Source organism: Rousettus aegyptiacus, unplaced genomic scaffold (assembly GCF_014176215.1).
Source record: "Rousettus aegyptiacus isolate mRouAeg1 unplaced genomic scaffold, mRouAeg1.p scaffold_m13_p_8, whole genome shotgun sequence".
In the NCBI taxonomy this organism is placed as follows: Eukaryota; Metazoa; Chordata; class Mammalia; order Chiroptera; family Pteropodidae; genus Rousettus; species Rousettus aegyptiacus.
The window spans coordinates 17,712,361-17,738,699 of NW_023416311.1; the positions used below are offsets into that span (position 1 = coordinate 17,712,361).

At 39.6% G+C, this 26,339-nt stretch overlaps 1 protein-coding gene across 2 annotated transcripts in view; it reads right to left on the bottom strand.

The window, feature by feature from the left end:
* Window positions 1–26,339, bottom strand: part of XPO6 (exportin 6) — a 96,946-nt gene that overhangs the window by 51,341 nt on the left and 19,266 nt on the right. Inside the window, exons 2-6 of one of the 2 annotated variants that reach the window (XM_016136795.2) lie at window positions 14,822–14,912; window positions 11,545–11,657; window positions 10,608–10,805; window positions 5,089–5,248; window positions 3,076–3,153 (exon numbers count right to left, since the gene is read on the bottom strand). In XM_016136795.2, coding sequence (XP_015992281.1) covers window positions 3,076–3,153; window positions 5,089–5,248; window positions 10,608–10,805; window positions 11,545–11,657; window positions 14,822–14,912 — 640 coding nt within the window. Of the gene's footprint in view, window positions 1–3,075; window positions 3,154–5,088; window positions 5,249–10,607; window positions 10,806–11,351; window positions 11,395–11,544; window positions 11,660–14,821; window positions 14,913–26,339 lie in introns of those variants that run through there. The other variant, XM_016136797.2, reaches the window with a different exon arrangement.

Sequence of the window (26,339 nt, forward strand, 5' to 3'; positions counted from 1 at the left end):
GAAGATTTGCAAGTACATAAAAATATGCAATTTGGAAAGAGTTTGGGAAGAAACAGGAAGGGATAATTTGGTCTCAATCAATACAAGCTCTCTGCACCCAGAAAAACTTTCCATTGCCAGTGTGTGTACAGATCTATATTTGAAACTACATACCGTGTGGACAAGAAATTTTTATTTCGGATCAAAGCTAATTCAGAATCGCAGTATCTATATAAATGCATTTTGTTCACTTTTTTTTTCCATTTGCCTAAACAAAAAGAAGACAAGAGACTAAGAGGGCTGAGGCTACCCACGTGCAGAAGGAAGCAACAGGCACAGCACGCAGAGGACACACCCACATCTTCCCTCAATTTCATCCTCCAAGGACAGTTACTCTCCCTTTCATAGCAGAGGACATCAGTGTCAGAGAAAGCATACAGAGTAAGTGGCAGAGCAAGGGCTCTAAACCAAGCGAAGAAAGAGGCCAACAGAAGTGGTGAGAGTGACCAAGAAAGCAAACTTAGGACAAAGACAGTACACCTACACTAGGGATGATGGGTTGACAGCCCTGTTCCACCAATCATTGGTGATGTGATCTCTGGCAAGTTACCCACCATGAGCTCCAGCTTCCTGGTTTGTAAACAAGACATAAAACCATCATCTACTTTACAGGATTCTGGTCTAGTGAGGGGCGTTTAGGAGATAAGACAACAATCTGAGGAACAATGCTGAGAAATAAACCACATACTCCCTTCAAGACTTTTTCCACACTGACTGTTAGAGAAGTTGTTGCAGGAAAGTGATCGGACAGAATATAATTTTGTGAGACAGGGTATGAGAACAGAGACCAAAGGCCCACGGGGCTAAGCCTGACAGGGAGCTGCCCAGGATTCGGGCAGGGAAAGCCCGGCAGGGACTGCTGACAGGGTGTGTTTAGGAATGATTTGGTTATCCACTGGTCCCCTAAGATTTCTCACAATGAATTTCCTCCATAAAACTAAGCTATAGTCAAGAAAGCTAAACAATTTTCTAGAAGTTTAACTGCTTAACTTGGTGTCTTAAATGCACAAGGCGGTTAAGCAAAAACATCAAAACAAATGTTGATTAAATCATCAGCACCGTCCAAATAATGAAGCAAGATCTGATGACCTCACTTATAACTGTCACAAAGAGAAAAAAGGCGTAACAAGTGAACACGCAATTCTATTTTTTTAAAGGGGAAGCATACCAGCTTAAAAGCTTACTTAAGTCCCTAGGTCCCCAACAGTCTCTATTTATTTTGCTTTTTCTCGAATACTAAAATTCAAGACTTTGTGAAAATTTTTATTTGTGTCTAAGAGGCAATTCTCAAGAAGTACATGCCATATTTTTAAGTTTTGTTTATGTGGAAATAGCAAATTAGTTCATATTTTATTTTACCTAATCTCATAAACAAAACCTAGGCAACACATTAAAGAGCAAGGACATATTTTTGATTTTTGTTATTTGATATTCCCCAACCTGGTCTCTAGGAAAATAAGTCCACTAAAGTATAAACTGAGTTATACTAAAGTATAAACTGATATATGAGTTATCTACTAAAGTATAAACCTGAACGAAGCCAACTATAAAACAGCTTTTGGTAGTGGAAAATCATCTCAGAAAAACAAGTTTACTGGAGGACACTGTTGATGCTAACTTAGACTGAATGCTAAACTAAGCTAGGATTCAATGATCTAAAAACAAATTTAACTCAAAATAACTAATCTTTGCAAACTAGTATTTAAATGAAAGGACACATTTAGGATCAGCCAAACTGCAAGAACTTCCAAGAGGTACACTCATAATATCAAATCTCTACATCATTTTAATTTTTTCTTTAATCAAATATTGCAAAATAGAAACTGCTAAGTGACCTCAAATATCCTCCTTGAAAATGAAGGTTTGCCACGAAGTACAAATAAAGTTAAATTTCCTGTGAGTTTTAAATATACTCTAGACCTCCATTATAGTTTTTAATCTAAGAAGTATGACAAACGACTCTAATAGTTTTTAATCCCAGTTTTATAAATGGAATTTGGAATGACTTAGCATACTATGAGCAGTTCCCAAAACTCTATGGTATATTTTCAATTCTCCAGTAACTGCAAGAATTTCAACTTCCACATATGAACAACAGGCTACATGAAACAGCTTGTGCTTAGAGATGTCTGATTTCAACAGCCCATTTCCTTGGGGCAAAGAAGAAAGATGTGGAAATATTTCTCATTAACCACATCAACCTTTACAGTAAAAGAAATATGTGCCAATGCAGAGGATGTCCTCTACTTGAAAAGCACGTATGATCGTTTAGTATAAACAAACACATTTAGAAACTAAAAGTTCCTGTTCAGACACAATTTCCTCTTTCCATTCATCCTTGAAAGCAGCCATTTTTAAGGTGAACTGCACTCTAACTTTTGAAACAGATATTAATATATCTGTGGACAGTTTCTAAGCCACCAGTAAATTACTTAATGAGCACTGCAAATATGCCCATGCATTAGCTTTATCAAATTATTCTGAACTGAGATAAAGTCAAAGCTGATTACTGCACACTGGAGTTTTAATCTATCCAGGCCAACAGGACTTCTCCCCGAGCCCAGTGGGGAGGAATGCACTCCATATTCCCCCGTCCTCTCCTTCAGGCTGCCACCCTCCTCCTGCAATAGCAACCCCTGCAGAACTGCAAAGCAGACCTGTCAAGCCCACAGGCTCATACGAACCTCAGCATGAGCAATACAGCCATGAAGATTGAGAAAAAGGAAAAAACAGACCAGGAGGGTCAGCAGTTATAAGCTGAAGGGGATGGAAGTAGATGCCAGAAGATCAAAGGTGCCGCCTTCCTGATAGGCAAGGAAGAAACAAATTATGTTGTTCAAAATATTACATTAGAAAGTACAAGTACTTATAAGAAACTAAGAAAGCTAGCTACTCAGAAAACATAGGCAAAAAGGCCAAAAACAGATTAAGGAAGAATCAGCATCTGTATTTGGCATAAATAAGCAACTGCTGCCCCACTAAGACTCTCGATTTCACTTAAAAAAGGAATGCCACGTGTGGTGGTCAAACCATTACCACTTTCTCCTGAGGTCGGGGATGGTGGTGGAGTGGCAGCAGTAACACTGTGTTTATCCCAGACAGTCTCCAAGATACCTACACCAAGAAAGGAAAAATTGAGTTTAAGAGAGAAATAAAGTCCAACATATGTAAATCAGATTTAGAAAAACAATTTATTGATTATCTTTGATCAAACATCAGTCTCTAAATATTTCTCTCTCAGCTACATGTTCAACTGCTTCTTGGACAGCACTACTTAAGATATTTCAAACTCAATTTATCTTCCCCATAAACCTGTCACCAGTCCTCTTACATTCGCTCACCATAACCAAAATAACCAGCACCATCACACACAATCTCAGCATCTGGCCTCTGCTCTCCCCACCTTGCCTCGCTCCTACCCCACACAAAAGACCACATCATGCTAAACTGTTTGCTGGTCCTTCTACATGTGTTCTACTCTTTCTCAACCTCTGACCTGCTCTCCTTCCCCGGAATCTAAACTTGACCGTTACACCAGACTCGCGCTACCTGTCTGGCCCCCAGAACTCAACTCAGCTCATCTGTCACCTCCTCCAGGAAGTTTTCTTGCCTGTTACACTTTACCTGCACATAACACACTTTCTTAAGTTGCCCTTCTGCCCCACTAGCATATACATTACTAGAGGGCAGGGGTTGTGTTTTATTCCTCTTTTTGTCTCCTCACAGAACCTGGCACCTAAGACCATAAAGCTTTTGAAAATATTTTAATGTCAAAATATTTACTATTATAGCAAAAACAAACAAACCCTGAACATATCATGCTAAGTAAAAGAAGCCATACACCAAAGGTCACATAATATATGGTTCTATTTTTATGAAAGTCAAAACAGGAAAATCCATAGAAACAGAGTAGATTAGAAGCTGCCAGTAGTTGGAGGGCACTGAAAATATTCTAGAATTAGTGTGATAGTTGCACAACCCTGTGAATAAATTAAAATCCACTGAGTTGTTAGACTTTAAAATGGTGTATTTTATAAGTAAGTTACATCTCAGTTTAGAAAATTTTAATGTTCTTACAGTAGAACTTAGAGGTATCAGACATGGTCCCTTACTCTAGACATTTAACACCTAGTTGGGGGTGTCAATAAGCGCTCTGAATAAATAAATGCTCTGAGAGCTGGGTCTCCCCCTAGATATTTGAGGAAGGACAGGAGACAAATAACATTACTTTTGATCAAGCACTCTTACAACCAACTTTAAGTGCCCACTACATGCCAAGCACTTCCATAAGGCATACAAAAGAAAAAGTTTCTAGATGTGCAGAAAGAAACCTGGGTAGAGGAACTGGGGATAAAGACTTCCTTTCACTACAACACTCGTTCAAGCAAGACCAGGCTCCTGGCACCTCCAGGGCCTCTCAGTCAGGCACCACCTCTCCTAAGGAGCAGGCCCACTGGCAGTGCAGCAGTCCCGGTCCTTGTGACTCAGGGTGCTCCACTCCTCCTACCTTCCTGTCTCATTCCTTCTATCTAGTCTTACTCTTCACACATTGGCATGGGGTGCTAATAAAACAGAGAAGATGATAAAGAATATAACCTACAACTGCAACCGAGCACACAGGGCACTGATTCCACACCTTGCCTCACTTCCCAACACAGAACTTGAAATTTTCACATCTTCCTTCTCCTCCAACTTCCCCTGATCTTAAATTCAAATTATTTTAAGTAAAGCTTGCCACCCACCTTACTTAGAATGCAGTTATCAGCATTTCAATCTTATTCCTATGACCTAGTCCATACCTCATTAATCACATTAATAGTAGGGACCAATTAATGGAAGACTATAAGGTAAATAAGTTACAAACATTTTTTGAATTTCTACCTAATGTGCTAGACACTGAGCTAGATGTTGGGAATAAGGCAGCACCTTCTTTGTTTTTATGCTCAGGTCAGTAAGAGCTAAAACATCTACTAGGAAATTCTGAGCCTGAGCTCTGGGTGACGCGGGCAGGCCCCTATCTCTTGGCACACCACCGAACTGCTTGCCTACCTGTCAGCAGCCCAAGCACCGTCTGCACCTGGTCCAGGAGCAGTTTCCGCAACTCTTCCTTCCGAGCCACACTGAGGTCCTCACGGGGACAAGCCAGCTCTTCTGAAGTTGTCTTCAACATGATCAGCCCCAGGGGGGTTGTCACAGGGGACTGGATCAACTGCCAGGAAAATATAAGTGTTGAGTAGACTATTTTAGCCATTAAGGTATAAAGAGGACAGAGTAACATCACACCTGTGAAGTACCTGCGTGTTTAATTTTACATAAATCAATGCTTTAGAAAAATGACTTAAGAGTACATTTATGTACCTCTTAATCATTCAAAATATATTCTCATTTTATTTTAAAAATGAAATGCTAATACCACGAGCTTAAAAACAAGAAAACAATGCTCTTTTACACCAATACCACAATTTTTATACATGTCCAGACTCCAACAGGGCCTTGGTTACTTTGCCCAGATAAACATATTAGTGATTAAGATATGTGTAAACCAATTTGTGATATCCTTTCAACATTCAGATCTTAAATCAACTTCATATTTCTAAGCTTTGCAAGTTTCACGCAAGTTCAAGTTTAAACATGTGACAGGGCAGAAATGTGCATACACATCATTAAACTATGACTATGGTTATGATTTTGCAAATACCCATGCGGCAAATTGAGTTACTTTTTCCCACTATACCATAAGTTTCCTTAAACAAAAAGACAGGAAAAAAAGGTCCACCGTCATCAGCGTAACAGTATTTATCTTTCTAACCAATTTCACAAAATTCAAAGCACTACTATCGCATTTATTTTTCAGTTTCCAGATACGGTAGACGTAAGCGAGTTGCCACTAAAATTCTCTGTTGAGTTATATGCAACAATCTATTAAGAAAGCAAACAATTTAAGGAACACGTGACTATTTTCTTAAATCATAATTAACTTTAAATGTAGTTCCTTCTCTGATACAAATAAAATTTTTATTTACTCTCAGGGTCGGGCCTTGTTAGTACTTGGATAGGAGACTACCTTGGAAGATCAGGTGCTGTAGGTGTAAAAAAAATTTTTTTAAATAAGGGATTGGAAGCTGACAAGGAAGGTCTTTGCAATCTGTGAGGTCAACCAAGGGTTGCCTTGTCTAAAAAAAAAATTTTTTTATTTATCAATCTACAAAATAAAAGCCTTAGGGAAGAGGAGGACACCAGGAACTACACCCAGACAGAACATATATTCCCCAATTCGAGAAACACAGAACCCTTCCTTTCCCTTGAACACAATTCTTCCCACTGCAGACCAAGGAAAATTCATCCTCAAAGAGGAGGAAAAGTACTCAAAAATGAGAACTTATGATAAATTCAACTGCCCTCAGAAGCAGCATTATGTAAAACCGGCAGCAATTAATGGCATATTACAAATGCTCTCTGTGGGTGATGAGAGGAAACTATACTTTTGGTGGTGATACTGAGTATACAGACATTGAGTTATTATGCTGTCCACCTAAAATTTATATGATGTTATTAACCACCTTTATACCTCCATTTAAAAAAAATGCTGTCTATTAAATCAGTTCTCTTGAATACTAAAACTTCAAGTACATCATCCACAAATATTCTCTTCATTTTCTACAAGTTTGCACTATTTCTAACACCAACTTAAATTCACATAATGCAGTAGGGGAGGAACAGGAAGCTGTCATCTAACAATTTTTCTTTCCTTAATAAAGCAGAACTGACCTTTCATAAGCACCTCTTTCCATTTGGAAACCTTTGGGTTACCCATCTGTACTTTATAACAGAGGCCCCCAACCTTTTTGGCACAAGGAACTGGTGCTCTTATGAGAATCTAATGCCCAATGATCTGAGGTGGAGCTGAGGCGGCGATGCTAGCGCTGGGGAGCAGCTGAAAATACAGATGAAGCTTTGCTCGCTCGCCACTCAACTCATGCTGTACGGCCCAGTTCCTAACAGGCCATGGACCAGTACCAGTCCTTGGCCCAGGGTTGGGGACCCCTGCCTTATAAGATTTCCATTACTTCCCTCCTTTCACTTTTTCCTTCTCCACCTATCATGTCATGTCTCCATTTTCCCCCAAGCCCTCAACCTTACTCTCTCAGCTGGAATGACTCATACTACCAAATATTCCATTTGGCAATACATTTTCCTGTAGATGTGAAATGCTTCTGTGCTCCCCAGAAATAAATTCCTACAATATGGAAAATGTATCTTAAAGCCTTCCTTTCTCTCATCCTTTGAGAGAAGGGGAGACAGGCGAGAAACAGGCTGAAAATGAAAGTTATTCTCTTTATGAAAGAACAGTCTGATAAGGTATATAATTTTACTTCCCACTAGCTTTATGTCCAGAATGCTTTTTTTATTAAAATAGTGTTTCCTTTTACCATCTTCACATATATAATTTAAGCTCATAACACAGGTAATCTCAGCAATTTATTTTAACAGAGAATAGCACTTTTAGGTTGAAAATCAAGTTCAGGTTCTTACTGTGAGGTTCTGAAAAAGTACAACAATTTTTACTACCAATCGCAGGAGAAAAGGCAATTTTTTCTTATGCTGCTTGCTGCTTGCCCCTTAATTATCTGGCCTCAGCTGCAATGGTCCAGCTCAGGAGATTTCAGGAATCTGAAGAACAGACTCAAGAGAAAGGTGTGGTGTGTGTGCCAATGCATGGGGGGAGGCAGGGGACAGAATGGTGGTCAGTTTGGACTTCAACTACTTCTGCAAGATCTTTCTGGGGTCCTGAATCAACTCCTCTCTGCCAGGTATGGTAGTTCTCACAACTGTAGCATAAACTGCATAGATGCCCCCGGCCAACTGTCACAGAGTTAAATTTTTTAACTATGCATCCCAGACTGCAAGCAGACCAGGATGAAACTGAATTCAAAAAAACCTTTTAGACAAGGTTCAATCAAAGGACTGTATAATGGTGAAGTTGATTCCAGAACCAGTTTGGTCTTGTTTACCAATATCTAAAGAAAAGGTTCACTTTATCATTATCTGAAATGTCAGCAACTGAACACCATTCATTCTCGACATGGCTTTCATGCCACTAACTGGTTCTCATGAACAAATAAGTAGCAGAAAATAATACAAATGGAAGGAAAGGATTTTAAAGATCACCAGGTCCAATCCTCTCATTTTACAAAGAAGGAAATATAGGCCCACATAGCAGCAGGGCCTACTAAAACCAAATATGATTTGACAAGAATGGATGCAGACCCCAAATCTGCTGCCTCCCAACGCAAAGCTCCTTCGACTATGGGGTGTTTCAAAGTCACGAAGGCTGCATGAGATTAAAACGTCATTTCTGAAGGTGTGGAAAGAAGGAAGTGGTAGAGGACAAGAGAAGACAACTAGCCTTTTTAAATCTCCATGAGCACTTCACCTAAAAATGCTCTTCCAAATTCTCATTTATCATCTGTAATTATACTTCAAGGATAGACAAGAAATATCTGTTCTTCAACAAAGGAGCTGACCCGAGCTGGGTAAAAACATGGCTCTTCCTCACTTGCTACTGGCTAACAATCCATGGCTTCTTCTCATGGGACATGCACCTAACCAACCAGTTAGACCTCCAACCTTCTTGGTCTTTCCATCCCCAATGGACTTCTCAGCTCCCACCTTAGAGAGCCATGGAGAGTTACCACAACTGTCCTCAGCATGGAGTGAAAGTAAGTAAAATAGAACCAGCAAAGCCTCTCACCTCATATCCTACCACTCCAGGCTCCCTGGTCTCCTCAGGTTCTCTGCACTTGCTATATTCCCTCTGCCTAAAACACTGTTCCCCAGGATACCCATATGGATCACTCCATCACTTCCACTCAGGTTTCTGCTCAAATGTCTGCTTCTCAGAAAAGCCTTCCATAATCACCCCATCTAAATAACACTCCTGATATTCCCTTTCTCCTTATCCTGAATTTAGTTTCCATCATAATACTTTAATAACCTGCAAGTATTCATCTGCTCATTGTCTACTGATCCCCCCCACACACCCGAGAATTACAAGTTCCATGAAGACAGGACACTGTACTTTTTCATTACTACATCCTTATATGCTTAGTTAGCACATGGCTGGTATTCAACAAATAGTTTACTAAACAAATGCATGAATTTCATTTACAGTATCAATTCAATAAAATTCTAGATAAATGAACAAATAAAACTGAATGAAGAATTTGTTGGCCACTTTGAAAAGCAATCTAAGAGAAGAAATACTGATGTTGAGTTTTTTTTAATTGCTGCATCATTTAAATGATTTGTAGGAAGAGCAGACAGAATGTTAGAAAATGGTATTGTTCTGTAAAATCCTGAACCTGCAAGTCAGTGAGATTATAAACAATTTTTTTTTCCTATAAACTGAAGGGTAATACCCATTTCCTGCATACTCAAGACTGTCTCAATAACATGGCAACATTTCTAGCTCTAAAACATGAATCAAATGAACAGCATCTCCCTCGTAGCTTTTAGGTTACACCTACTGCACAATGACTTCCAAATCCTGACATGTATATAGTCAGATCTCTTTCCTGAACCTCAGATCCATAATTCCCGATGTTTCACTAGATATACATGGAAGAAACATACAAATCTTAAATGCATTTTCTGCCAAACTGAATTCACCACCTTCTACTGAAATTCATTCCTTTCTTCATCCCTGGCCTGGAAAACCTGCTACCTATGCCAGAAATCCAGAAAGCATTCTAGAATACCTCTTCCCCTCACCCCTACCACCTAGTCACTGACCGAAGCCTCTTGACTCTGTTTCCAAAGTGCCTTGCCTCTCTCCACCAAGCAGGCCTCTGTGTAGGTCACCTCGTCTCACTTAGATTTTGCCAACAGCAGCCTTACTGGCCTCCTTCGCATCAGCTTTGCCCCTCTGCAATCCAGACTCCACACAACTGCTAAAGCTGTCATTCCATCGTTTGAAAGGTGCCGTTCCCTCCCTTCTCCAAACTTTTCATTAGCTCGCAAGGAAGGTAGGACAAACATCAAAGCTCCCCTGTGAGGATTAGGCCCTTCCTGGTCTGGCCGCTGCCCGTCAATCTAGCTTCTTACTCTACCACCCTACCACCTCTCATCTCATTACCAACAACACGGAAAATACCTCAGCTCCTGAATCTAAACACTATGCCACCACTGCACTCCGCACACACTTTATTACAGTAATTGTCATATTGTTGGATAATTACTGTTTGCATAGCTATCTTGCCACTACATTATGAGTACTGAAGGCCTCGTCCTTGTACTCCAATACTTAGCACAGTACCTAACAGGCTTTCAAATATTTGCTGACCAAAATTTCACAAGAGGTTAACAAAGCAAATGGATTTCCCCAGGCCTTTCTCCAACACACAAAGGTACAACATGTCTCAAGAGTATAAAGTTACATGAATCTGTCCTACAATGACCTCGCTACTACAGTTCCAAAATGCTTATCTTAAAACTCTTCTTCAAGACAAGGAAATAATCACTTCTACAAACAATTTACAAGATAAAAGTTTCCTTAGCTATATCCTTACCTGTAAAATGTTAGTAAAAAAGTCATGGTAGAACATGGGCCAATCTTGACGGCCAATATCAACAATAACTTTGCAGAGCTTGTTCCGGATAAAATAAGGTAAGGTTTTGTGGTGAGCCAAAAGGAGTTTGGGTAGGCAGCTACGGATTTCCATCTTATCCTGAGATGGGACCCCAAGCCACATTTTATTGATCAGATTCTGAAAAACAAATACACATCTTTTAAGTTAGCGATCAACACAAAAGTTAATGGTTTTCAACCAATGGTTGACTATATCACTTCAAACTAGAAACCCTAATTTTAAACAAAGGTTTGAGGCAATTTGGCAATAAGAGTAACAAAAAATATTCAAATCTTGATACAACAATCCTAGGAAGATCTGCTAAATGTAATGGAAACAAAAAGCTATATGTGTAAAAACTTTCTATTATACCACTGTCTCTAATTCACCAGAAAATAAGGACAGAAATACAAATAGGAAAATAGCATGGGGAATAACGGTACAACCACTTAAACGAGAATGCAGTATAAAGGTAAGTTGGGGGAAAATGCAGAATACAAAATGGTTTGAGCCATATGATTGCTGTAATTAGGTTTTTAAAAAAGGAAAATTTGGGGGTTGGGATGATAGTATTATGGGTATTATCCCTCCTGCCAAACTGTTTTTCTTTCTTTTTTAAATGATAACATGGAAGAAAAAGTTGTATGTTACCACAAATGACCAGCCTACCTAACCCCACCTTACCTTTCTGAGAAAGATGGAGAGGTACCCCAGAATGCCAGATATCCTGATAAAGACAGAACGTGGAGAAGCCCCTGAGCTGAGTTACCACTGTTTCTCAGGCATCTGTACATCAAAGCTAAAGCCTAATGCCAATGACATGGCAATGTGACTATAAAATACTTTTAGAACAGTATAAAATTATGTGACAACTTACCTCAAAAACCGTCAAACTGTACATCATCACATAGTCATTCCTAGTGCTGGAAAGAAAATATAGGCAGAATCTCCAGGCTCCTATTTGCTGGGCAAAGTTATTAAGAAGCTCCTCTGGAAAAGTTAAATAGCAACAAAAGAAGGCCATAAAAATACAAGAAATTAGTTCAAGGCTGGGCTGTCTCATTTTTTAAACGCCTTTCTCCGTATATGTAAATAATGTCAAAACCAACTCACAAAATCCAGCTAATTCTTCAACATAGAAAGGACGGCCCACACAATATTTTCCCAACTCTGGGTGGCCATGAACATAGATGGTGTTCAGCTATCTAAAAGCCAGTAAGCTTGCTACAGACACATTTATAGGCAGAGAAACTCACTGTTAAAGTTCTTACTTAACCTACCTTGTGGATAGACAATTACAAGAGTATCATTTCACCTTATAAATGATAGCTAATTGTTAACTTGTTTCCTTTGTGATAGGAGCTACAATATATCCTCTTCACACTGTTCACGCACACACATGTACACACACACAGCTTGAAAACACACACAAAGCTTGAGAATTAGGAAAAAATTAAAACTAACATAAATAAAGGACAGAAAAAAATGCAAGAGAACTCAAGATAACTAATTCTCTTCATTTGGATTGGTTTTATTTTTAACTACCACCCAAAAAAAGTAAATAAGAATAGCAATCATAGGAGTTGCTAGGAGCAGCCCTGTCCACACCAAATCAATTAGAAATGGTTTTCCTCCCCCTTAGGCTTCTGGTAGCATCAGCCAGAACAGACAGCAAGCATTAAGAGTCTGTCACCATGTTTCTGGAAACGCAGCCCCTTAGTCACCTTAACCTGCTGCACTGGTCATGAAATGTTAACAGAAAAGGGGTAAAAATACAAAGGCAACAACCTTGAAAGAGTCTAGGAAGCCTGTGGAAAAGCAGGAAGCACAGAAGCCCATTCTAACCCTAAAGTCACAGCTCTGGTAGGCCCTGTAACCTAGGCTAAATGCGCCAGGCAGTCTCATTAGAAATTCCACAAAAGGAAGCTGATGGCCTGCTCTTATAATTAAGCAGAAGTTTCTACGCCAGAGGTGAAGTCACACCAGAGAGAATGAGCTCTGGCTGGAAATGAGGAACTTGGGCTCTGTACTAGACTTGGCCACTAATTCACTGAGTCTGATCCCAAGTGAACCACTGCCCTTCTTTGATGTTTCGGTTTCCTCCACTGTTAAAATGGCTAGATTTTCTCTTGAGGTTCCCTGCTAACGGCTCTATCTCTAGAACACTTATAACGCACCTCTGGTAAAGAGTGGGGGGGAGCCTATAATAATAAAAGGACTCCCTCCTTTCTCCCACTGAGCTAGAAGGCCTTTAGTTTATCTTACAACATCAAAAAAAGAAGCAAGAAATAGTTCCAGCCCACACACTCAAATAAAGCTATGAGGATTAGATACAAAGAGACCTGAACTAAGACACGCCCACTACATAGAACCAAACCCCCGGATTCCCCTTAGCCTGCATTTAAATCAGACATTTGTAACATCCAGATATTTAAAGACATTTTTTAAATCAGATTAGAATATAAACGTATTCAGAAGGTTCTACTCTTAATTCGTGAACACTGAAGGTGAGCAATATTTGCCTGGCAAATCAAAATAAGAGAAAAAACACAAGCATTTTACATATAAGCTAAAAACAAAGCTTAAAACAGACTAAGGTAAAGGAAAGATCCTTCACCTTCTTCGGTAAAAATCACCAGTGATATAGTTACTGTAAGGTACTTTGGTAACAAAACTAACAGGGGGATCACTCTAGGGGCAGGAGAAGGGTCTGGTCAACTGAGTAATAAGAAAAGATCTGGGGAAGCAAGCGGAGCAGATCCTCTAAGCCAGGGGTCCCCACCCCTGGGCCGTGGACTTATACCAGTCCATGACCTGTTAGGAACCAGTCACATAGCAGGAGGTGAGAGTCGGGCAAGCAAGCGAAACTTCATCTGTGTTTGTAGCTGCTCCCCAGCACTAGCATCAGTGCACCTCAGCTCCGCCTCAGATCATCAGGCATTAGCTTCCCATAGAAGCACCAGTCAGTCCCTGGTGCCAAAAAGGTGGGGGACCGCTGCTCTAAGCCAAATGCCAGTTCATCCACTGGGCTCAGTTTCTGTCAGTATGCTGTTTAGAAATGCTCTGGGCACTCCCTCAGCAAAGAAAGGCATGTACAGGGCAAGTCCAAAAGAGACACCAAGTTTAAAATTAAGAGAGATAAGAAGTTAGCATCTACCAGGAACTGATATGATGCTCACAGAATCCAAGAGAAAAATGAGCTATAGCCAAGGTCTACTGGCCACTTGAAATCCAAACCCCAATCACGCTTTGGACCAAAGGCAAAAATCAGCCATAACACTTAACTGGATCAATATGTTAGAGAGGCCAAGTGGACAGAGAAATGAGTTCCACATAGAAAAAGGCCTCCAAGGAGGTGAAAGCAATGAATGTAAGGTCAGTACAGACAACCAAGGGAAAGCCTTCAGGTTTGAATTGAGAAAAATATTTTTCATTTTCAAGTTCAGGGGTTAAATGAGGACTCAGAGAGAAAAGGATTATTCTAGGACCACAGTGCAACATGTCCCTGAGACAGAGATCTGACACTTGAATATACTTTCTAGTTTACAGTACACTTTAATGAAGATTATTCACGTCCATGAAAATAAAATTCAAAGAGGTTCTAGGAGGTGCTGAGGTTCCCAAAAGACTTGCAGTAATTATACCTACACCTCTCTGTTGTTTGAAGTCTTTATTCACCAAAACTGGCAGAATGGGTGAGGTAACAGTGGAGATAAGGAAAAAGAAGCAAGAAGCCCCCAAAGGTAATACCAATTAAAGGCTCTCTGGGCACTAAATGAGGTTCAGCTTACACATCTATACACGAAAAACATGTTCATTTCAACATTTTTATGAGTTTTCTTAAACTAATAGTCATAGACTTCTTAGAAAGTTCAACACTGCTGAAATTAAGAACGAAGCAAGGGGAGGGCTTTCCCACACTTCACCAAAGGAAAGAAAATCCATCACTACGGACTATGGTGGGCTCCAATGAATACAGCCCTGGCAGCTAGATTTGCAGATCTCACCAGCCACCAACCAGCAGAACCAGAGCAAAAAGACAAAAAATTCAAGGAGAAACATATAGGCTTGACCAGTCAAGGCTACCAACTCCTTCCTCCCCACTGCGGCCTTTCCATTATACATGACTCTTTACAACTCAACACTTCACTTACCTATCTCACGTTTTCTTTCATTGGTTGTACAGTCATGAAAAAACTCTGTCATCAGACTTTCCAATGCCCTGAGGGAGGCTTCTTCAGATGCCTAACAAAGGAATTTGGGGGGAAAAAAAATCAATAAATTATATCTTTAGTTCTACTGTTTCTCAGTTCCTTCCAGGTCACATTCAACAGCAATTGTAATTCACTTCCTCAAAACATTCTTCAAATACGTAGTATAAGCCAGAAAAACTGAAGGGAATTTCCCAACTGGCTTGAAACTCCAAGTTTTAGTATACTCTATAAATTCATGCTACTGTGAAATTGATTTTCAATTATTTATGCTAAGATAAAGGAAGCAAATAATTCATGATTTCATTCTGGAAACATAAAGCAAATTAACAGCCCCTGGGCCTGACTAACTAGGCCAGGTGAAGACATTAAAGAGAAAGAGTGGGGTTCCCTACAGACTATCCATCAACAATACATTTCCCCCATAATTAGCCATATTGATTCAGAGACATTGTAGTCAAACTGCTGCATGGATTCTTGAAATTTTTTGAAGGTGCTTCAGGAGTCATGTCCAGTCAACTCTTAATCTCACATGAGCAGTCAACAGAGATTAAGGTACAGTTAAGAACCAAGCTGACCAGGGACTCGAAATTAGCCACTCCAATCATAGACCCAGAGAAAGCCAGACTCTTAGTAGAATGGCTCTAAAGGAGGATGAGAAGAGAGAAGCCTTGCTCTCCCTCTTTCATATGGAGCCCCAAACCACTTCCTCTTCTCTCACTGAAGTAGGGAATGAACATCAGATGCAATAAGTCAACAATCCTTCACACAACCCATCTGCAAAAAGTGAGCATTCCCAGACCATTTCTGAACCCTCACTGGCATTAACCTACCCAAAGATAATCGCGAGCCAACATCAGTTCTGATTTCTTATTTTGCTTCTTCCCATCAATCCTCTCTCCTCCTCCCTTTCCCACATCCTCTCCGTTGCCCCCGGAGACTAATTTTTTTCAATCCATTTCAAGTTTTTTGTAATCAAAACAGCCTCACTGTTGTTACTAACTTTCCAAGTAAATCCTATGAATTCAAACTTCTAAAGCAAAGTTATATGAAAAATAATACTTTGGTGTGTTTCATAAATCAACCTGATGTACCATTTCATTTTTTAAAAATTGCTGTTTAAAAAAAAAGTTTGTAGGAAGATTTAAAAGAATCAAAGGAAAATCTCACATGTTAAAGTAACTTACTAGGAAAAAAATAAAAATAAACATAACTCAAGAGATATTTGTTGAGCTATTTGTTAAGTCAATAGTTCTTCTGGAGCCAAAATGGATTCCTGAAAACTAAGGACATATCTTCAAGTGACACCTGCTCCACAACTTTTTCTTGTAGTAAATCATTTTAGAGTAGATCCTGGAAATAATCGAAGCTCATCATATTCAGGCAATAAACCACCAAGGTTCATTTCAAATTGGTTCTTAAAACATAAGTTTGTGGACTTGAAAACTACCGGCCCTGCATTTAAGGCCGCAGGGGCAAGTTCATGGCAATCTCCCCAAAGAATCCAACTCTATCTCCATTCCCAGTCCCATCCACTCCACCTTCCCTGCTCCAACCCAAGAAGCTAACATTCCAGAAGAAAGTGGAAAGACAAAAAGTATCCACAAGGGTCACAGGATGGCTCCCACCAAAAGATGGTTCCATGAAAAAGAGAACTCCATACCCCAACCCAGTAGCATCACCAAGTACTTCTCAACAAAAACAAATCATGTGCTGTTGGCATTTTCAATCACTTCTATGACTGCGATACTGATAACCTACTCCACAGGGTGTTTTAAGGATCAAATGAAGAGATCTATGTAAAGCTGCTCTGAAAACTCTAAGGAGTTATGCAATTCGTAGTTATGACGGCTTTCATTTTTATTTGGTCTAAGATACCAAATGAAAACAGACCAAAGCAAAACAACAAAGTGGTCAGGCCTACTGTGAAACTGGAGATTCACACCCTCAGGCAGAAGGGCTTTGTCCCAAACATAGCTAGCTAGTAGGGCTCTTCCAACTGGATTTCAAAATGAAATCTATGTTAAGTTTACAGAAGAAAAGGAGGCTGAGACTTTGCCAAGGTCATACAATCAGAAGAGAGATGTAATGACCAAAAATATGTTCAAGACCTGCAACTGGCTGAAGATACTAGAAAATTTCCCCCACTGGCAAGAAGCCTGTTTCAAGCAGATGGTAAAGCCAGGATCCACATTGCAGTGAGTTAAGAAATTAATGACAAGTAAGGATGTGGTAATAGTCCACATAGACTACATTTTCAAGTAATAAAAGGGACAAAGGACATAAAACAAAGCAGTGCCACGGTATGGCAGGGAGAGGCGGCTTCAGTTCCCAAAGGCTATTTAAGCACCACAGTGACTAATTTTTGAAGAACACTGAGGGCTCAGATACATCCCACTGCTTCCCGTCTTATGCTTGGGATTTAAGGCCTAGAGCTTGAAGAACTTAAGGATAAATCGGCTTCAAACCAAGTAAGACATTCGTGCAAAAAAAATTCCACTTAGACTGTAGATAGAAAATGTTAGAGGTAAAACAACAAAGCTTCTAGAAAAGAATATAGAACAGCTTCATGACCTTAGTAGGGAAAATTTTCTTAGACAGGACACATAAAAGCCTAGACACAAAGAAAAAGACTGATACATTAGAATGTTCATCAGGTGGCATAATGAAGAGTAAAAGTAAGTCGCAAAATGGGAGAAGCTATTTCCAATATAAACTAGCAGAACTCGCATCAGTCCTCAAATAATGTTGTTTCATTCAGCTTGGTTTTGTTATAACATTGATGAGATGTCATAGGAACTTAATTCTTGTTTATACCATAGCCTGTGTAAAACTAGTTTCATTCTATATCTCTTCGGTTAAAGTCACAGAGGTTAAGTGAGGACTTACTGTATAAAATAATTCTACAAATCAATAAGGAAAAGACAAACAACTCAATATTTTTGACAGGCAAATAGTTATAAAAGGGTATTCGAAAAGTCTATACATAAAATAAGTGCTCAACCTCTTAGTCATCAGGGAAATGTAAATTAAAAACCAGATAGTGCTGTACATCTACCAAAATGGCTAAAATTACAAAGACAATCACCAGTGTTGGTAAGGATGGTGAGCAACTGGAACATGCATATACTGCTACTGGTGGGAGTATACAGTCATATGACCACTCTGGAAAACCACTTTGCAGCTGAACATATGTATACCTGCAATTCTACTCCTTGATAATACAGCCAACAGAAATGTATACATACGTATATACCCCCAAAAAAGTACAGATATTCACAGCACCATTATTCATAATATCCAAAAAGTCAAAAGAACCTAAATGTCCATCACAAATGGAATGGATAAATTGTGACTTATTCATCAGAAGACTACAGTAAGACAACAAGAGTGAATGAATACTGCTACATGCAAAAACATGGATAAATCTCACAAACATAATGTTGAATGAAAGAAGTCAAAATACATGTTTTACTATTCATTTTACGTTAGTCTTCAAAAACAAACAAAAAGAATCTATGGTGTTATAATCAGAATAACGGTTACCTTTGGGGAGAGGGAATTCTGGGATGCTGGTTACATTTTATTTTCTTGATCTGAGTGTTAGTTACACAAGGATGATTGCTTTACATTATGATTTGTGCATGTTTCTGTAAGCACACATACATTTTTAAAAACATACTGTTATACTTATTTTTAACATTTATGTTGATATTTTCAGACTCTGAACTTAGAAACTGTGTTTTTCCTCTATTACCACAACTATTTAGAGCACCTTGGGGGCCTGAAGCTAGCATGCAGGTGACGTCTGAGCATAGGACTCCTGGATTCCTAGGAACCATCACTTATTTGTCTTCAGAGATGCCAGGGTAGCAACACAAACTATTACAATCCCATAACCCTATGCTTCCCTCACAGTTGCTTGGCTTACCTCAATAGGGAATTAAAATCCTTGGGCAGGATGATGAGTTATACTTGGCTCAGAATATACTCTTGCAAAGCTATGTATATATCTAAAATAAACCAAACTTCTCTGTTCCAGAAAGAGTTTAAAATCTGCAAAGTGGAAGAGCTTTCATCTGTGCCTGCACTGACTTTATCTGCTCCTTTTATTGTACTACTCGTGATTAGCAGTTCAGAGACTTTTACTACCGACTCATTTATTAAGGAACTACTAAGTCAACCAAGACCCATAATCATCTAATAAATTTTAAGAAAAACTTGAAAGAGGAGGATTACATAATCTGAAATCTTCTGTGACTCTTCCCCCATATCTTCTATGCCCACAACATCATCAGGTCTGATGCGTACTTTATACTATTTTCAGATTTGTACCTGTTCCCTCACTACTATTTCCACCAGCCCTAACCACTTCCTGCCTAGATTACCATAATTTCCTTTATCTGATCACCTGATGTCAGCTTTCCCAATTCCAATCCAATCTGTATTTCATCACCAGATAAATTCTCCTAAATACAGATTTTTCTGCCCCAATTATTCGAAAGCTAGCTTTAAAGAGCCTTTAAATCCGGACCAACTAAGGAACTCAGCTATTCACTCAATAAACAAATAAGTTCAATACTCACTACATAACTGATAACTGCATTTAGCCCCTTGACTTCAAAGAACTGAAGATGGCCTGAGGGGTGCAGGGAGGGGGGGGGAATAGAATCTAAAATAAAAAAGTAGAATATGATAGTTTATATTCTATAATAGTGACATACATATATAAACAGCTTCAGGAGTCCAAAGACAACTAACTCTGAGGGACACAGGGAAAGCGTCACAGAAGTGATGATATAGTTTGGATTTTGAAGAATGCAGAGGAAGCTTACTAGGAGGAAAAATGAAGGAAAGCATGCCTGACTCATCATTACTCACCACTACTCACCACAGGAAACCATCACTTTAGTCTGAACACTCACCATCACGTATGCAAATTTCCCATCCTGCATTTGCTCCTGGTCATGCAATGCATAGTTCAACCCTGATGCAATTTCTTTCTACCGTCCCTTCTCTATTTTCATTCTTTGTCTTTGTCCTGTAACCAGCACTACAGAGTTTTGCCCGTGGCACTGTTCTCTGATCAGTTCAGAATGGCACACTGAAAGAGCACACAGGCTCTAGTGTCAGGTTCCTTGGGTTTGAATCAGAACGTACCTCAACCTAGGCCTAGTTATTTAACCTGTCGCTCTTTTTCCTCTTGTGCACAATGGGGGATAATGAGAACCTAACACATGGGGTTGATTTGAGGCTTAAACAATAGTAAAGTCTGTGGTAAACATAATGCCAGAAATAAAGTAAGGGCTGAAAAGAAAGTTCTACCTGCAACTGATAATATTCCATAGATATTAGGCCTCTCTCCCCAACCAGAACATAAAATGTCTGGAAAGAGACTCTACCTACTACGTTTGTATTTTCTATAACATCCAGTATGGACTGGTACTCAAATATTTTACAGATGAAATTCAGGAGAGTAAAAGGAACAAACAGACTATCAATTATCATTTTTGGTTTCTCAGGAATATTAGTAATTCCTCTAAATTCAAGATACATATGACTGTTTAAATTTCCCCCTTTAAGGCCTCTGATCACAATATTTGCTCATAGCTACTCAAAGAATATGTTTTGAAAAACAGGAGACTGCTGATAATTCATCTAAAAAAATAGAGTAAAAGTGGATGGATACCATGGTGCTTTGTCCCTTAAAATAAGGCACCTAGATGACGGTTTTCTCAAACCCTAATATGTAATGTTTTACCTAATTGGCTCTAAAACATCCCCTCTGAAACATAACCTTTTACAAAATTGGTATTGGGAAGAAAATGACTCTTTTAAAGGAAACTATAATCAAGCTTTTTGCCTCCTTTTCCAAAAGCCATACTTTGTATATCAAGGGCCTCCTGTATTCAGGTTCATGGCCTCTTTGATAGCAAACCTAAAAATGAGGACTAGCACCCCAGAGTCCCATTAAAATATTCCTGTGGCATATCTAGAACAATTTTATCACTCTATTTGCTTGCATATAAAGAAGGTTTCTGGGGAAAGTGATTGAACAGTAGCTGCTGATCAAGGTTAAAATGTATGCAAAACTTATCTCCTGTTAGTTATAACACGTATCATTAGCAAAGAAATTAAATCTCATATAACTTTCTTTGGAAGCTAACAGGATTATCATGGATGTCTAAGTTCTCAAAAGGACACCCTCATTCTTCCCTTTTCTTCACCACTGCAAAGGAAACAGACAAGGAAAAAAATCTCTTCAGCCTTTAGGCCTGCATGTAAGTATGAGATGAAATACTAAACTTAAAAATAACACACAATAGGAATCAATGTGGCATCTATCTACCCTCTCCTGAAGTCAGCTCAAAACACTAGATAGCAGAAAAGCACACCAATAGCAAGGAAGCCCCAGTCAGAAGAACATTATTTAGAACAAGTCCGCTTCCCAACTTTACTGTCACTGCTCTTGTGTCTCGAACTGCAGCTACTGTTCTTTAAAAAAAAAAAAAAAAAAAAAAAAAAAACTAAATATATCATGATGAAGTAAACATCACTTATTTTCTGTAAAAGCACCTGGTGAAACCAGTTGAATCTTCAAAATCTAGCACTCAGAAGTGCAGCCACGTAAGCCCTGGGGCATTGAATGCCTCGCTCAAAAGTGCAAGCCAGTAAGTGGCAAGCAGGTCTCCTGATCCTAGACCATACCCTCGGTTTCCCTTGGCCTATTTGTTATAGAGAGGGAGGGGTAAGGTCAAACAGAGGGGAGACTTGGGGTACAGATATGCAGTTGACCCTTGAACAATGTGGGGGTTAGGGGCATTGACCACCCCACGCAGTCAAAAATCCACATATAACTTATGACTACCCAAAAACTTAACTAATATAATAGGCTACTGTTGACCAGAAGTGTTACCGAAAACAAACAGTCGATTAACACATAGTTTGTTATATTATATACTCTTATAATAAAGTAATCTAAAGACAATATTTAAAAATCATGAGAAAATATGTATACATCATGACATACTATTCTTTTTTTTTAATTTTTTTGATAATTCTAGGCTATGCATTCCATCCAAGTTTTTTTCAATTGTCACAAATCTCCAAATGAACCCACACACTTCAAATCGTGTTGTCAAGTGTCAACTGTACATTAAAGGAATTAACTCTAAAAATTATGTTCAAAAGTCACTGGGTGAAAAAATGTCTCCTACTGTAGGAAAGAAACAGAGGCCACACCATGTACTGGGAAAGCAAAGCCAAGGTGGGTGCCACTTACCACAGCTTACGAACACGTCTGGAACTAACTCTCGAAGTTATGCACTTGCCTCAGAAAGGTTCCTCACTGTTTTGCCTACAACTTAAATGTGAACAGTATCTGCCCTTTGGGAGTAACTACAGCTATAACCTGTATAATATCATCATGCAAATACTTAATATTTGATTAAAGTATACACTCTGGCCACATCTAACCATAATTCTAGTCATTAAAAGGTACTTTTATGCTTTAATCTAAAACTATTATAAAGATGACCAATGGTAAACTGTTCCCCCCAGATTTCTTGGGTTTGCACAAAGTGCCCAGTCCGATTCTCTGTCTTTTCCATGAACAAAGGGATCTATCTGTTTACTGCTGAGGACCATGAGTTAGAAGCAGGATGACTGCCAGGCATCTGGGCCAGTAAGCCCAACCAGTCCCACTGTGGTAGTGATAATGTCGAGGCAGCATATTCTGTCCCCATGGGGACCAATTAGAGGAAACAACTTGTACAACTAGTATGCTTTATGCTAGGAGCCACATGCCACTGGACAATACATAAAAACAAGAAGCACTCATTAGCTACCAATGGACAGGTGCACTGGTTTCAAAAATTTAAAACAACAAAAGATTAAAGAGTCATAACAATTACTAAATGCTACAACTGATTCTTGACTAGATCCTGTACTGAAGGGGAAAATGCTATAAAAGACATAATTGAGCTAACTGACAAAATTAGAATACAGATTGTAGATCAGATAAAAGCACTGAATCTGAATCAATGTTAAATTAACTGAAGTTGATAACTGCACTATAGTTATGTAAGAGAATATCTCTATTAGAAAATATACTATATAGAGGTAATGGCCCATGATGCAGGAAACTTACTCTCAAATGGTTCAGAAAAAAATATATATTTGTGTGTGTATATATATGTATGTACGTGCATATAGAGTTGACTCTTGAACAACACTAAAGTCCCTACACAGGTCCACTTATATGCAAATTTTTTTAATACACAGTCGGCCCTCCATATCCCCAAGTCTCAAATCTACGAATTCAACCAACAGTGGAAGGAAACAGTTGGGAGTCGGAGGATGTGGAGGGCTGACTATATGCATTGTTCTCTGCTATTTTATTAAGGGACTTGAGCATGCCCAGATTTTGGTACCTGTGAGAGTCCTGGATCCAATCAATATCCCACTGATACAAAGGGACAACTGAGTTTTGGGAGTCGAAAGTTATATGCAGCTTTTCAACTGTGTGGGGTCGGCGCCCCTAACCTCCACATTGTTTAAGAGTCAACTGTATATACATAAAGTGCAAATAAAGCAAATAGCAAGATGCTAACAGTAGGTGAGTTTGGGTAACGGGTAAAAGAGCCTTCCTTGTACTACTCATTCCTTGCAATCTTTCCATCAGTTTGGAATTATTTCCAAATAAATAGTGATTTTAAATGTCATCTGTTGGATCAGTACCCTCCACTTTGTGCCTCACTGTTCTAAACTAGCTGGGCAGAGAAAGTGAGCAAAGGATAGAATAAGGAGGAGCTTACTCTATTTTCTCAGATTACAGGTATATTACCACACGTAGTTTTTGAAAAATGATAGTAAATAGCCCAGACATTAAAGTTTTTGCATCTGCTGGTTGGACAATAACCATATCCCACTAGGAGCTAAAAGACATTAATTTATATACAGAAGGTTTTAATTAGTTAGCCAAAAAAAACACAAAAAAAGCAAATGAAAAAAATAGTTAAACTGTCTAAAATAAATGAGTAATAGCCAAGAATAGGCTCTCTCTTCACAATCCCATCTGCTTCTCTTTCCCAGGTACATACCCGAAGAGGATGAAATGTTTATATCTCCATGCCCAGTCAATTAAACTCAAAGGATATTTACTGAGCACATTAATGGAAGGCAGGCTACCAAAAAGTGCTAAAACAGGATCACAGAATCCTTGGAGAGAAACAAACAAACCCTAGAGAACAGCGATTCCAAACTCATTTTACAGATGAGGAAAATGAAGCTCAGAGAGAATATCGTGCCCAAAGTTGGCCTGCTACTGGTCAAGTCACCGAGCAGGAACACCAAAGCCCTTTCCCAGCACCAAGGAGTTCCTCTCCAAGGGCTGTAAGGACAAAGAAATGAGCCAGCATTACCTTGCATCAGATGAAATCAGGTAATCAATAACTGAAGCTGATGGACCACTGTAAATGCATGCTGGAAATCTAAAATCACGATTAACACTACAGCTCATATATAAACCAATTCATTTCAGTGGCTGCTAACACCTGCAACTGTTTAAGATCGAGTCTCTTATAAAACCTATACCACCCTCATCCTGATTTATTCCCAGAGAAAACTCTCATTTTAAGTAAGTTAAAATAACACTCATTTTATTTTGGCAAGAATCTCCAGACTGTATTACAAACTGCTGGGATTTGGGGGAGCATAAGCACTTCCTTCCTCCCCTCCAGGTTCTATCCAGTTGCCATACAGTCTCCAGAAACCTAGTGCAGGTCAAAGCCTAATGTCCTCTTCATGACTGGCAAAACTACAATGCCTCCTCCTTCCCATACTGAACTGTTCTTACCCAGCCAGGCCCAGCAACAACAGGAAAGCAGATCACAGAGAAAGACGAGCCTCTCCGGAGGTAAACAGGTGACACTATAAGCACAGCACTAGGCAGTGTTCTGGTGCAGAGACCTCACACCTGGCAGACGTGGGCCAGTGTTAGGCTCTCCCCAGTGCACCCATCATAAACAAAACAGGTGAGAAATCACTCCTGTGGGAAGGAAAAAAGTGAGGGGTAGACAAAGCCCAGAAGAATGTGTTCCAATACTGCTCCCACCTGCCAGATGACAACCCCCTGAATGAAGGGACACAGAAAGGATGTCCTCTGCACAAGCAATAAGAGAACAAGCTTCATGGGAATCAGTGCACCCACTGAGAAGCACTTGGCCACAGCATGGCGGGCAGAGAAAATAACGAGCTAGAGACAGTCCCAGCACCACTGAGGACAGCCTACGTGACTCTGGGTAAATCCTGCAAGCTCTTTGGAGCACCCTTATTATTAAATGCAATGAGGCGTGTATATTGCGTATTGATTATAAAACACAAATATTGGCTAATGTGGTCATCCTTCACTTACTGCAATTTTCTCTTACCCAAACTCCATGTTTAGATTTGCTTTTATAAAGGCAAAGTCCCATCAGTTGTCAACAGCTTGTCCCTCTTACTACACCCAGCACCACATTACTACTTTAATTCTCAATTCCTGATAAGTCACATCACTCCAAGTCTCTCAAAGTATCATTACCAACTGCCAAAGGGTGCTTATGTATCCCACACAACATACACAATAATGCCCATAAGGGCAGCTGCAGGGGGACCTTTGATGGTGTTACATTATGCAGGAAGTGTGACGGTGCTGCATAAGCAAAGATCTGTGTTCAGCAGGAAGTGACTCTTCCTGGCCCGGGGATTCTAAATGCTCCTCCCATCACCTAGATGACTGCTGGCCACAAAGAGAGAGGACACATCAAGCTGGGTGAGAGCAATGCTCTTCAGCCAAGGACTGAATATTGAAACTATACATGATTCCCTTCCTCCATACCACTGGAGATTCACTGGGTTAGAAAGGCAGAAAGACAGCAACTTGTTTGTTTGGGGAGGAAAGACCTGAGTACTTAGCCCCTGTCTAATTACCCAACTCTGCCAGGAACCTTGGCCTTGCTCACAGCCCTACATAATGAAGGGGTGACTCCACATGCAGCTTTCCATCAGCGTCCGATCGCCATACAGGTTTGAGAGGGGAGTGTGTATCATCCTTCTCACAGTTCTCAGCAACCCTGCTAGAACACAGGGAAAGCAGTGGGAGAGCAATGAAATGATGCTTTTGATTTGCTCCAAAGCCCAGCTCTGCTCCTTCCCGATGGGCAATAGTGCAAAGACTAGAAACTCCATACCATTATCACCTGTGCCCTTCCACCACACAGATGGCTGGCTGCTCCCTATCCTGGGAACGCTTTAACACGAACTGTTTGTCAGTGTTAACTGTGAAGGGTGAGCTCTAGAGTCAGCCCAGATCTGATTTCTGACTTCATTACTTCAGATTTCCATGATCTTTAGCAAATTACTTAACTTCTATGAGCCTCAAGGTGCTTCACTTGCCAAATGGACTTACAAAACTCCCCCT